We start from the raw sequence: 11,833 nt of genomic DNA, 5'->3' as shown, positions 1-11,833 counted from the left end.
TATTCCATGCATAGAAAAACATTACATACCGTATATTCCAGAAATAGCTTATGATTCATGTGCATTTGAATGCTTGTGCTTCTAATTTTATTAGTCATATTGTATACTGTCCTAGTTTGCGTTGATGATAAATGATCCCTGAGAACATGTTGAATATGAGAATCCAGGCTCTCTGCATTTTCACAGCTGTGACTTTCGCTTGTCCTTTGTGTGCTTTACATAACCAGATAAAGAGGAGCTGCACAAATCACAATGACTGTCCCCTGCTGCGTGAATCAGGTATTCAGACAATATTGCAAAAATACATTGTTTTATCAGGTCAGAATTAATTAATTGATGAAGGAGGAATGGAAAGTTACAATTCATTCTTTCTTGGAATGCTGAATTCAACACTCAGATAAAAAGGTACAAAAGCTGCTGAGGCGGTACCTTTTCTAAAGGTACACTTTTGTACATAAAGGGTGCATTAAAGGTACACATTAGTACCTGAAAGGAACAAAAGTGTACCTTTTGAAAAGGTTTCTCCCCAGTGACAGCTTTTGTACCTTTTTTTCTGAGAGTGAATGATAAAGTTTTGCTTTAAAATGCTTTTATATATCAAGTCAGTACGGAACAATTCCTTTTTAGTAATTAACTATAGCAGCCAATTTTGAGTAATAATAGAAACGTCTTCTTTAAATAGAATATGTCATTACACACAACTATTGCAGAGGAACTTGATTAAGGCCTTTGGCACAGGGGTGTGTGGCCCAGTAACCTCTAATTCACAAGGAAGGTTTAGTCTGCTTTTACCATGAATTACCCTGCCATTGCTCTATAGTGCCACCCCTCCCTGCTGAGTCTGTGGTTCATTACGCACATAGAGAGAGAGAGAGAGAGAGAGAGAGAGAGAGAGAGAGAGAGAGAGAGAGAGAGAGAGAGAGAGAGAGAGAGAGAGAGAGAGAGAGAGAGAGAGAGAGAGAGAGAGAGAGAGAGAGAGAGAGAGAGAGAGAGAGAGAGAGAGAGAGAGAGAGAGAGAGAGAGAGAGAGAGAGAGAGAGAGAGAGAGAGAGAGAGAGAGAGAGAAACTGAATCAACATTATAGTCTGGCAGTATATAAATATAGTATGTCTGTGGGATGTTCACAACCCCACCCTGCATTTGAGAAATTCCACCACTTCCAAGATCTGTCCCAAGAGCACAGCCTATAATGCCAAATGCAAACTGCAGGAGTTTTCAACCCCAAAATATTATCATCCTCGTGTGGGACCCCATGCTAACAATTAAAAGGCATCTCGTTTTTTGTATAAAGACCCTTATACTGTGGAAAAAAAAATTAAATTAGTAATATGTCTTCCATATTATTTGGAAAATATTTAAGCTATACATTATCCCTGGACCCCAGTTTTGAAAAAAATACTGACATTCTACGTTTGAAGCAATCCTTCAGTTCGTTCAATGTTTATTTAAGTATTTAATAAAGAATTTGACCATTATATATATATATATATATATATATATATATATATATATATATATATATATATATATATATATATATATATATATATATATATATATATATATATATATATATATATATATAAAGAATTAAAAAAACCTCTTGACTAACTTTCCTTTTCTAGAAGTTTTTATTTTAAGAAAATATTTTATCACTTCATTTGTCTCTTTTATTTTTTAGGGCAACTTAAGAAAGTTGCTTTTTAAGGCAACTTCTGTAATCATATATATATATATATATATATAGTATATATATATATATATATATATATATATATATATATATATATATATATATATATATATATATATATATATATATATATATATATATATATATATATATATATATATATATATATATATATATATATATATATATATATATATATATATATATATATATATATATATATATATATAGAGAGAGAGAGATTTGTTAACATTTTTATATTTATATTTTTTTTTTAAAAAAAGCTAAAAAACAAACAAGCACACGCACACTACGCCGCAGAGGGCGGGGTCACGCAATGACATCACATGACAGGCATACCAAATTACTGTAGTTCATTCTCCCACTTCCGTGTTCTTTCACTACTACCATCAACCAACCGGCCGACGCAGGAGAAGCAGAATGTCTCATCAAACCGGCATCCAAGGTAAAATCCTCTACGATCTATTATCGTCGATTCAAAAAAGTCGGACAAAGTTTATTACATCGCTATAATGCACGTTTCTTTATTTGGCGATTGTTTGTGAACAGAATAACCTGTTGTGGTCGTTGCTGAGACTGAATTGCCTTATAGAGTTTTATTGGGAGCTTAGCAGTAAACAAACCAGAGACGGACAGTGAATCTGTGTCAAGTGTACTCTGCCTTTTGCTGCTCTAATACGGTCATGCAAATAAACTCCGATTGGTCTTTCACTATCAGTGTGTGTGTGTGTGTAGTCCGAATGGAGTCGAGGATTGTGCAGTCATAAGGAACTTGGAAAGCAGCAGGTTTCAAAGGTCCAGCTGTAATAACCGTGTCACCTTTATTCAAAGCTGTTGCCAGGCATTATGCAATGGACATCTGTTTACATTGATTGAGCTTTTACTGCAGTTGCGTTATGTTACCATGACAACACATTACTATGAATCAGTGCAGTTATGCTGAAGGGTTAATTAAAGATCACTTTTCTGCAAAGAATTTCAAAGAACATACTCCAGGAATGGACTGCGGTCTCCAAAAACTGCCCCTAACAACGCCTCTTTAGATTTCTCACTTTGGTTAATCGGCCAAATTTCAATTCCGTTATCCAGAGATGGTCAGCTTTGTTTCGGATCAGAATAAATGGATTCATTGTGTCCTGCTCTCTCGCCCTGTGCTTTCTCTTCTCAGCTACCGGGGAAGTGAAAGAAATCTTTGCAAAGGCCCGGAATGGAGAATATCGGCTCATCAAAGTAGTGATTGAAAATGGTGAGATGACAGTTTTACTGAGTACAAACATGCATTGACCATGTGAACAATTGTCCATGTATTGCCCCATTTTACTTGCATTTTCAATTGGACATGACAGAAACATTAAACAATTTAGAACCTAATGATGTTTCTGAGTTTTCTGAAAAAATAAAATTACTTCTTTTAAGTATTTTCATCAAATTTTACATTCACAAATCAAGACTAAAGGCACATTCCCACCAAGAACAATAACTATATCAGCAGTTTCGTCATCTGCTGCTTTAAATGCTCAAGCTCGAGTAGATTCTGATTGGCTGTCAATATTATAATCATTCATCAACTGGAATAAAATTGTTGTGAAAGTGATTCCAACGATATCGTTCCTCTGTGTCGTTATTGTTATAGTTCTGGTGTGCTATTCCTTTAAATTTAGAACGATTTTTAAAACTATGTGAATAAAAAACCCTCATTTATATATGAGAATACAAAACAAGAAACTCTAAACTGTTAAATAACGCTCTGTACTTTTTTTGTTTTGCATACGACTGAACTAAATAGAAGATTTAAATAGAAAAAAAAGAGAGTCATTTCACACTTTCCTTTCTTCCATTGTGTTCCTGTAGAGAAGTTAGTTCTAGGCGGAAGTAAACGGGCTGCCAAGAAATGGGACCAGGAATGGGACAGCTGTGTTCTCCCACTCGTGGAGGACGACATGCCTTCGTACCTTCTCTACAGGTTGGATACCACCAACAACCAGGGTTATGAGTGGATCTTTCTGGCCTGGTCTCCGGATCACTCTCCAGTGAGTTTGTTTGCATGATGCCGTCGTCTTTCAGCTCGTATGAGGCCACAGGAAATCATGAGATGACATCGCTCAGTGCATTTTAATCCATCCACTCCATATATAGTATCCCTGGTTTAAAGCTCTTTTTAAAAAAAATATCCCAGTTAAGCCTGTCCATATTCAAGCAGCCTATTTTGTTAGTACAATGTGGATATAAAGTGAATAGAGTCTAAAGTGAATGTGGATAACTATGGAGATCCACTCGTAATGTGATCTTTTACAGATAGAAAAAGTATCATAAGCTCATATAATGGAGTCTTTGCATTCAAGCAAAAGATCTAGATATCTATGTAGCTTTCAGAGTACATATCATTTTTTTAAATGAAAATCATGTGTTGATCTGATAAAGAAAACAGACAGTTGTGGTTCTGTGCTCCAAATTTGCCATTCTAATTTTTTCCTCAATGTTAAACAACCAGAGAGAGACTGAAATGTTCAGAGTCTAAAACGCACTCAAATAAGTCTTTCGTGCTGATCTAGCAGAAGATAAAATTGCTCAAACTGCTCTTTTATTACAAAACATTTAAGTTGATTTGGAAACAGAAATAATATTGATATTGTTGTATTTTTTTATTATATGTTGTCATGTATTATTATTATTTATTATGTCATACACACACACACACATAATCGCGATTAATCACACATCCAAAATAAAAATTTGTGTTTACATATGTGTGTTGTACTGTGTATAATTATTATGTTTATTTAAATACACACAAATGCATGTACAGTATATATTGAAGAAAATGTTATATAAATTATATAAATATATATACAGTATATACATGCACAATTTTCTTAAATATATACATGAATGAGTGTGTATTTATATATACATAATAATTATACACAGTACACACATATATTATGTAAACACAAACTTTTATTTTGGATGTGTTTAATCAAGATTTTATATATATATATATATATATATATATATATATATATATATATATATATATATATATATATATATATATATATATATATATATATATATATATATATATATATATATAAAATTGTTTGTTATATATGTTATATATGTTTTTTGATCATGTCTGTTAATAGTTCTTATTTACAGATGTATGTTGGCCTGTTAAAATAAATTAATCTGATGCATGTTCAAGCTTGTTTAAAAAAACAACAACAAATTACACACAAATTAAGTAAAAAATTTAGGGCTGTCAAAAGATTAATCGTGATTAATCGCATCCAAAATAAAAGTTTGTGTTTACATGATATATGTGTGTGTACTCTGTTAATTATTATTTATATATAAATACACACACAAGCATGTATATATTTAAGAAAAAAATATTATTTTTATATATAAAACATTTATATATATTATATATTATATAAATGTATATACATGCAAATATTTCTTAAATATATACATGAATGTGTGTGTATTTATATATAAATAATAATTAACAGAGTACACACACATATATTATGTAAACACAAACTTTTATTTTGGATGCGATTAATCGCGATTAATCTTTTGACAGCCCTAAAAAAAATTATATCCAGAAATTATTTTGAAAAAAAAAAACATTTTCTTTCAGGTCCGACAAAAGATGTTGTATGCTGCTACAAGGGCCACGCTGAAAAAAGAGTTTGGTGGTGGCCACATTAAAGACGAGATTTTTGGCACAGTGAAGGTATGACCTGTATCAGCTGCCATTTTTTTTAAATCAAAGCCTCTCATGAACGGACCACAGCTGTAAGTTTCCCCACTAATGTGTCTCTTTCTGGCCAGGACGATGTCTCTCTAAACGGCTACAAAAAGTACCTCACCTCGCAGGCGGCGCCTCTGCCTTTGACTGCAGCAGAGGAGGAACTGAGACAAATCAAACTCACTGAGGTAATGCTGACACCAGCGTAAACACAGCATGGGTGTACACCTTAGTCAGGCTCTGCTGAGTTTTTATTAAAACAGGGCGAAAACCACATCAGTTCAACCGACCACCTCAGCCCTGTTGTATTCTGTAATTTCCTGACCTGAGGTAAAACACTGTTTCGTTACATTTTGCACAGAATCATCTCTGTTGACTGAGCCTGCTCTTTAGAAGCCATTAGGCCAGTGCACTACACTGCATTGTGAGCTGAAGAGTGCTGGCGATTGGTTGTTTGTTTGCTGAGCAATATGCATGTTGTAGATCTGATATATTTGCATATATCTTGTGATGCAGTTTGTTCTGTTGATCTATTTACAACATCATGTCAAAGCCTACTGGATTAACATGATTTGTGGAAAAGAGTCTGCTAAAAACATAACTGTAATATTTAACATCAAACACACGCTGACTAAAAATAGAGAAGCTCAGTCCAATGCACTCTCTCATTTAAACCAGCTCCTGGAACCAATTGCAAAGGATGCTGCTGGCAGAGCATACAAACCTCCAATGAACCATAAAAGGATATGCTGTGACTCTTAAACACCTCATTGGCTGTTTCAAAATGACAGGCAGCTTAATGAACCAATCAAAAGGCTTTCTGTACTCCCCTCAGAGCAGCAGCAGCTGTGGGAGGAAGATAATACTACACTAATCTACATGTATAAGAGGAGAGGAAAGCAGCTTTGTGATGTTTTATTTTTATTAAATTGTTGAAAGAGAGATTTTATTGAGTAGATGAGTGGATGAAACGCTGGTCCCAATCCTGGATGAAAGGAGGCAGAGAAGCAAAGCTAGAAGTTCATTCAGTGGGCATGAATGTGGCATGCAGTGTTGACATGTACATTTTTATTATATATAACTTATTTTAAAATTTTCATTCAAAAGATTGGAAAATCTTTTTTATTCTCAAACATTTGAAAAGAATTATCTTATGCACAGCACACCAAGGCTGCATTTATGTGATCCAAAAACATAGTAAAAACAGCAATATTTCCATTTCCGTTCTATTTGAATATAGAATTATTCTTTTGATGGCCAAGCTGAATTTTTAGCAACCATTACTCCAGCTTTCAGTGTCACATGATCCTTCAGAAATCATTCTAACATGCTGATTTGATGCTCAAGGAATATCTATTATCACTGTTAAAAACAACAGCTGTGCTGCTTATTATTTTTCGTGGAAACCATTATATTTTGTAATGTAAAATTCTTTACTGTCACTCTTTGATCAGTTTAAAGCATCCTTGCTGAATAAAAGTATTACTTTATTTTATATAGCTCATTTGCGGGGTGTTCCTGGTCTGCAGTGGTCAGTATCTATCAAAAGTGGCCCAAGGAAGGAACAGTGGTGAACCGGCGACAGGGTCATGGGCGGCCACGGCTCATTGATGCACATGGGGAGCGAAGGCTGGCCTGTGTAGTCCGATCAAACAGACGAGCTACTGTAGCTGAAATTGCTCAAGAAGTTAATGCTTGTTCTGATAGAAAGGTGTCGGAATACACTGTGCATTGCAGTTTGTTGTGTAAGGGGACCATTCAGGGTGCCCATGCTGACCCCTGTCCACCGTAGAAAACGCCAACAGTGGGCACTTGAGCATCAGAACTGGACCACGGAGCAATGGAAGAAGATGGCCTGGTCTGATGAATCACTTTTTCTTTTACATCACGTGGATGGCCGGGTGCGTCGCTTACCTGGGGAACACACGGCATCAGGATGCACTATGGGAAGAAGGCAAGCCGGGCAATGTTTTGCTTGGAAGCCTTGGGTCCTGCCATCCATGTGGATGAACTTTGACATGTACCACCAACCTAAGCATTGTTGCAGACCATGTACACCCTTTCATGGAAACGGTATTCTCTGGTGGCTGTGTCCTCTTTCAGCAGGATAATGCGCCCTGACACAAAGCAAAAATGGTTCAGGAATGGTTTGAGGACCACTTTTGATAGATACTGACCACTGCAGACCGGGAACACCCCACAAGAGCTGCAGTTTTGGAGATGCTCTGACCCAGTCTTCTAACCATCCCAATTTGGCCCTTATCAAACTCGCTCAAAACCTTACGCTTGCCCATTTTTCCTGCTTCTAACACATCAACTTTGAGGACAAAATGTTCACTTGCTGCCTAATATATCCCACCCACAAACAGGTGCAGTGATGAAGAGATAATCAGTGTTATTCACTTCACCTGTCACCTGTCATAATGTTATGCCTGATGGGTGTGTTAGGCTTATTTTAGTGAGACAAATTGCCTATTTTGGGCTTGTTTTGTTTATTTTTTGGGGGTGAGATTTGTGAACACTGGTGACATTGCAATAAGTCAAATCTGGATATACTTTTATACACCATGAATTGTAGAGCTTGTTCCTAAATATTCATTTAACAATCATTGTGACTGCTCTGGTTATTACAGGCCAGTGCATACAATGCATACAGTGCATACATGTTAAGGTTATATGTGTGTTTTCAGTTACAGACAGACGTCCATGTTGACACAAAGCAGCAGACTCTTCAGGGAGTGGCGTTCCCTATGCAGAGAGAAGCTATTCAGGCTCTGGAGCAGTTCAGGGAGAAAAGGATTAACTACGTTCAACTGGTACTTCAAGCCTTTTTTTCCTCCACCACTCCCAGCAGCTCTGTACAATAGCAACGTATCCCTCTTTTTATCCCTCACTCTATATATTGTACTCAATGAAATAGCACCTGTACATAATGGCCTGAACTTGTTGGCATACTGGTTGGGCCGACCCTTACCCACATAACCCCTAACATGTGACAGAAATGCATGTTGTAGAGTAACTATTCAATGATACTTGTTCATCATGTCCATTCCATTTACAGGAAATAGACTTTCCTAAAGAATCCATCAAGTTGTCCAGCACGGCTCCTACGGATCTGAAAGATCTGCCTAAAAGGATCCCAGATGATGCGGCTAGGTATCACTTTTTCCTTTACAAACACTCTCATGAAGGAGACTACCTCGAGTCCACAGGTAATCAAATGTTTGTAGATGAAAAAGTTATATATAAATATATAGAGTGTGTGTGAGTGTGTGTGTGTGTGTGTGTGTGTGTGTGTGTGTGTGTGTGTGTGTGTGTGTGTGTGTGTGTGTGTGTGTGTGTGTGTGTGTGTGTGTGTGTGTGTGTGTGTGTGTGTGTGTGTGTGTGTGTGTGTGTATATATATATAAAACTTTTTTTTAATGTATTTAAACGACATTTCTTATGCTCAGAGGCTTCATTTATTCGATCAAAAATACAGTAAAAACTAATATTGTGAACTATTATTACAATTTAAAATTTCTATTTTAGTATATTTAAATGTAATTTATTCCTGTGAGGATGAAGTGGAATTTTCAGTGTCACATGATCCTTCAGAAATCATTCTGCTCAAAATGTTTCTTAATGTTTATGAAAACAGTAAATTTTTGTGGGAATTGTGCTAAAAAAAAAACATTTCAGGATTTTTTTTCTTGCTGAATATACTATTAATTGTATTATATATATGCATTAAAAAAAACAACCTTGAATAAATGCGTCTTAATCAACTTTTAATGTATATATATTTTTATATATTCAATATATAATATTTTCTTTACTTTTCTTTTTTTTTAATTAGCTCTACTATTTTTATATATTTGTTTTTCTTATATTTACTTTAATTTATATCATTAATTAAGTCTGAGGACAGTTTAGGAGTAATAAATGATTGGTGTATTAAATAAAATGATGTATTATATTATAAAAACATGGAGTGATTAATTTGTTTAAAATTTTAAATGGCGGGTAATATTGTTGGGCTTTTTTTCTCCCATATATCAGTAGCTTCAACTGTGTTTATGAGAAACAGAAACAAATATGCATTTTCATACTGGTTTTTTTTGTGTTTGTGTTTACAGTTTTCATTTACTCTATGCCTGGTTATAAATGCAGCATCAGAGAGAGAATGCTGTATTCAAGCTGTAAGAACCCTCTCATAGATACCGTGGAGAAAAACTTGGGCATTGAAATTGCAAAAAAGGTATTATATGCCTGCCTAATTTACAATAATGTTAATGTTATAGTTTTCAACCTGTTTTTCATTTAATTCTTCATCCTTTCAGCTGGAAATTGAAAACGGTGACGAACTAACAAGTGATTTCCTGTACGAAGAGGTGCATCCCAAGCAGCATGCGCACAAGCAAGCTTTTGCCAAACCCAAGGGGCCAACCGGGAAGAGGGGGGTCCGTCGAATCACACGGGCACCAGGGGACGGTGGCGACGATGATTAAACCTCTTCCTATTCTGAGATTGACAGTGGTACATTCCACTTAGTCTAATGAATCCCATCCTGAAGCGAATTTCCATTTTACATTGACTCCTCTAGACCACAGCCCTATAGACTGATCTATGCACAAAGTAAAACACTAAGCCTGTGAAATCACATTTTGTAGCTTGCAATATGACACGGTATGTCGAAGAGCACAGATTGAGGTACTCGAGAATGTATTTTACGAAGCTTCACTTGCATTCAAGGCATGTCTGTGACGTTCCTGGTGATAGTTTTAACACTATTATGCTGTTTACTTGCATATTAGCCAAGATTATGATATAGAGTGCAATACTGTTGAACTAGACACTCCATTTAGTGCTTGGTTTTCCAGAAATAGGTATTGATTTCCGAGGGGGAAACCTTTTTGAAGGAAATTTTAAAGAAAAAAAAAAAAACATTAAGACGGATATCTAATCTAGTCCAGGTATTTCACTTCAATGGTAGCTTTCCAGTAACATTACATTTTAGCTGAGGAGTAGCGTTAATATTTGTCTGGGAAATTAGGCAAGATTTATGTTTGGAAAACAGGCCCAGAAAGTTAAACAGTCCAACGGCTGTGAATCTTGCTCCATGCGGTTGTCTGATCAGGAAGGTCAAGAGTTCAGATCTTTTGAAGGAGGCCATAAGCATTATTTATTAACTTTCTGATTGATTAGGTTGGAACATTTCTTAAAAGAGTGACCAAATAAATCATCAGTATTCTGATGGCCACTGAACCTTGTAGCAATAAGGTAGGGAGGATTTCAATGAAGGATTTGCCAAGAATAATGTGCTGAAAATGTTCCAATACCTTTTTTAATATGTATTAATTCTTAAAAAATTGGTCTTGTTCCTTTCTTTTAATGTATGATTGTTTAATTATAGATATATGATTATAGTAGAGTCAGTCATAACAAAAATCTGAAAAAGCTATTAGCTATTTTTCACGTTCTTCAACCTGCAGAGATACTATTTTTCTAAGCCTGTACAGTTGTTTGTCCAGATGATGTTGTTGTCTAACATCTTGAACTGCGTCTCCATGGTTTCAGGGGTTTATGGCCATCCTGTCTGTCTGAACGAACAAATGTTTTACATGTCAACTAATGGTCAACCTCCATTTCATGCCATTCGCAAACACACTAATGTATACAGTGCATGGAGTTTAGTTCGCTTGAGATGCTGTTGAAACCACTCATAAGGGAAGGGAATGAAAGTCCCATAACCTCCGGCACGATCCATCTGCTGATTAACAACAGGCAAACCACTATTAACATTTCTCCTTTGTAAGGGTATTATGTCTGGAACCGAATCATTGTAGAGTCTTAAATGTCTTTTCTATGCATTGTATAAGAAAGTGGAGAGAGAAAAATAAAAAGATTTGAAGATACCTTTACATTTAAAGTCAACTGTTATCTATCCATCCATCTATCTATCTATCTATCTGTCTGGATGTCTGTATTTATCCTTATTACTATACTTGTATTACTATATCCATCTGTCTATTGATCAATCTGTCTGTCTGTGTTCATCCTTATTACTATACTTTATTACTATTTTACTATCTCTGTCTGTCTTTATCTATCTATATCTGTCTTGATATCTCTTTCAAGAAGTGCATATTTTGTTTGTATTTACATTACATTTTAGCATAATGCAAGCTGTTTAATGTCTGATTACAATGTAATGTGACAACATCCTTCACAAAATTTATATAGTAAAATCAGTACATTAGATGGCAAAACGATATTTCGATAGCAAATATTTTCGTCACTTAAAGGGTTAGTTCACCCAAAAATGAAAATTAGCCCATGATTTACTCACCCTCAAGTCATCCTAGGTGTATATGACATTCTTC

The 11,833-nt window shown here is 35.2% G+C and overlaps 1 protein-coding gene across 1 annotated transcript; it reads left to right on the top strand.

The window, feature by feature from the left end:
• Nucleotides 1–2,077: 2,077 nt before the first annotated feature.
• On the top strand, nt 2,078–11,382 carry twf1b (twinfilin actin-binding protein 1b). The gene is made up of 9 exons (XM_079818312.1): nt 2,078–2,158; nt 2,882–2,959; nt 3,565–3,743; nt 5,360–5,455; nt 5,554–5,658; nt 8,161–8,286; nt 8,532–8,682; nt 9,587–9,708; nt 9,791–11,382. The coding sequence occupies exons 1-9, from the start codon at nt 2,134–2,136 to the stop codon at nt 9,956–9,958; spliced, it is 1,050 nt and encodes a 349-aa protein (XP_079674438.1). The 5' UTR covers nt 2,078–2,133; the 3' UTR covers nt 9,959–11,382.
• The last annotated feature ends 451 nt before the right edge of the window (nt 11,383–11,833 follow it).

This window comes from Gobio gobio, assembly GCF_949357685.1.
Source record: "Gobio gobio genome assembly, chromosome: 5".
Lineage (NCBI taxonomy): Eukaryota > Metazoa > Chordata > Actinopteri > Cypriniformes > Gobionidae > Gobio > Gobio gobio.
This window is presented reverse-complemented; position numbering and strand designations above follow the sequence as displayed.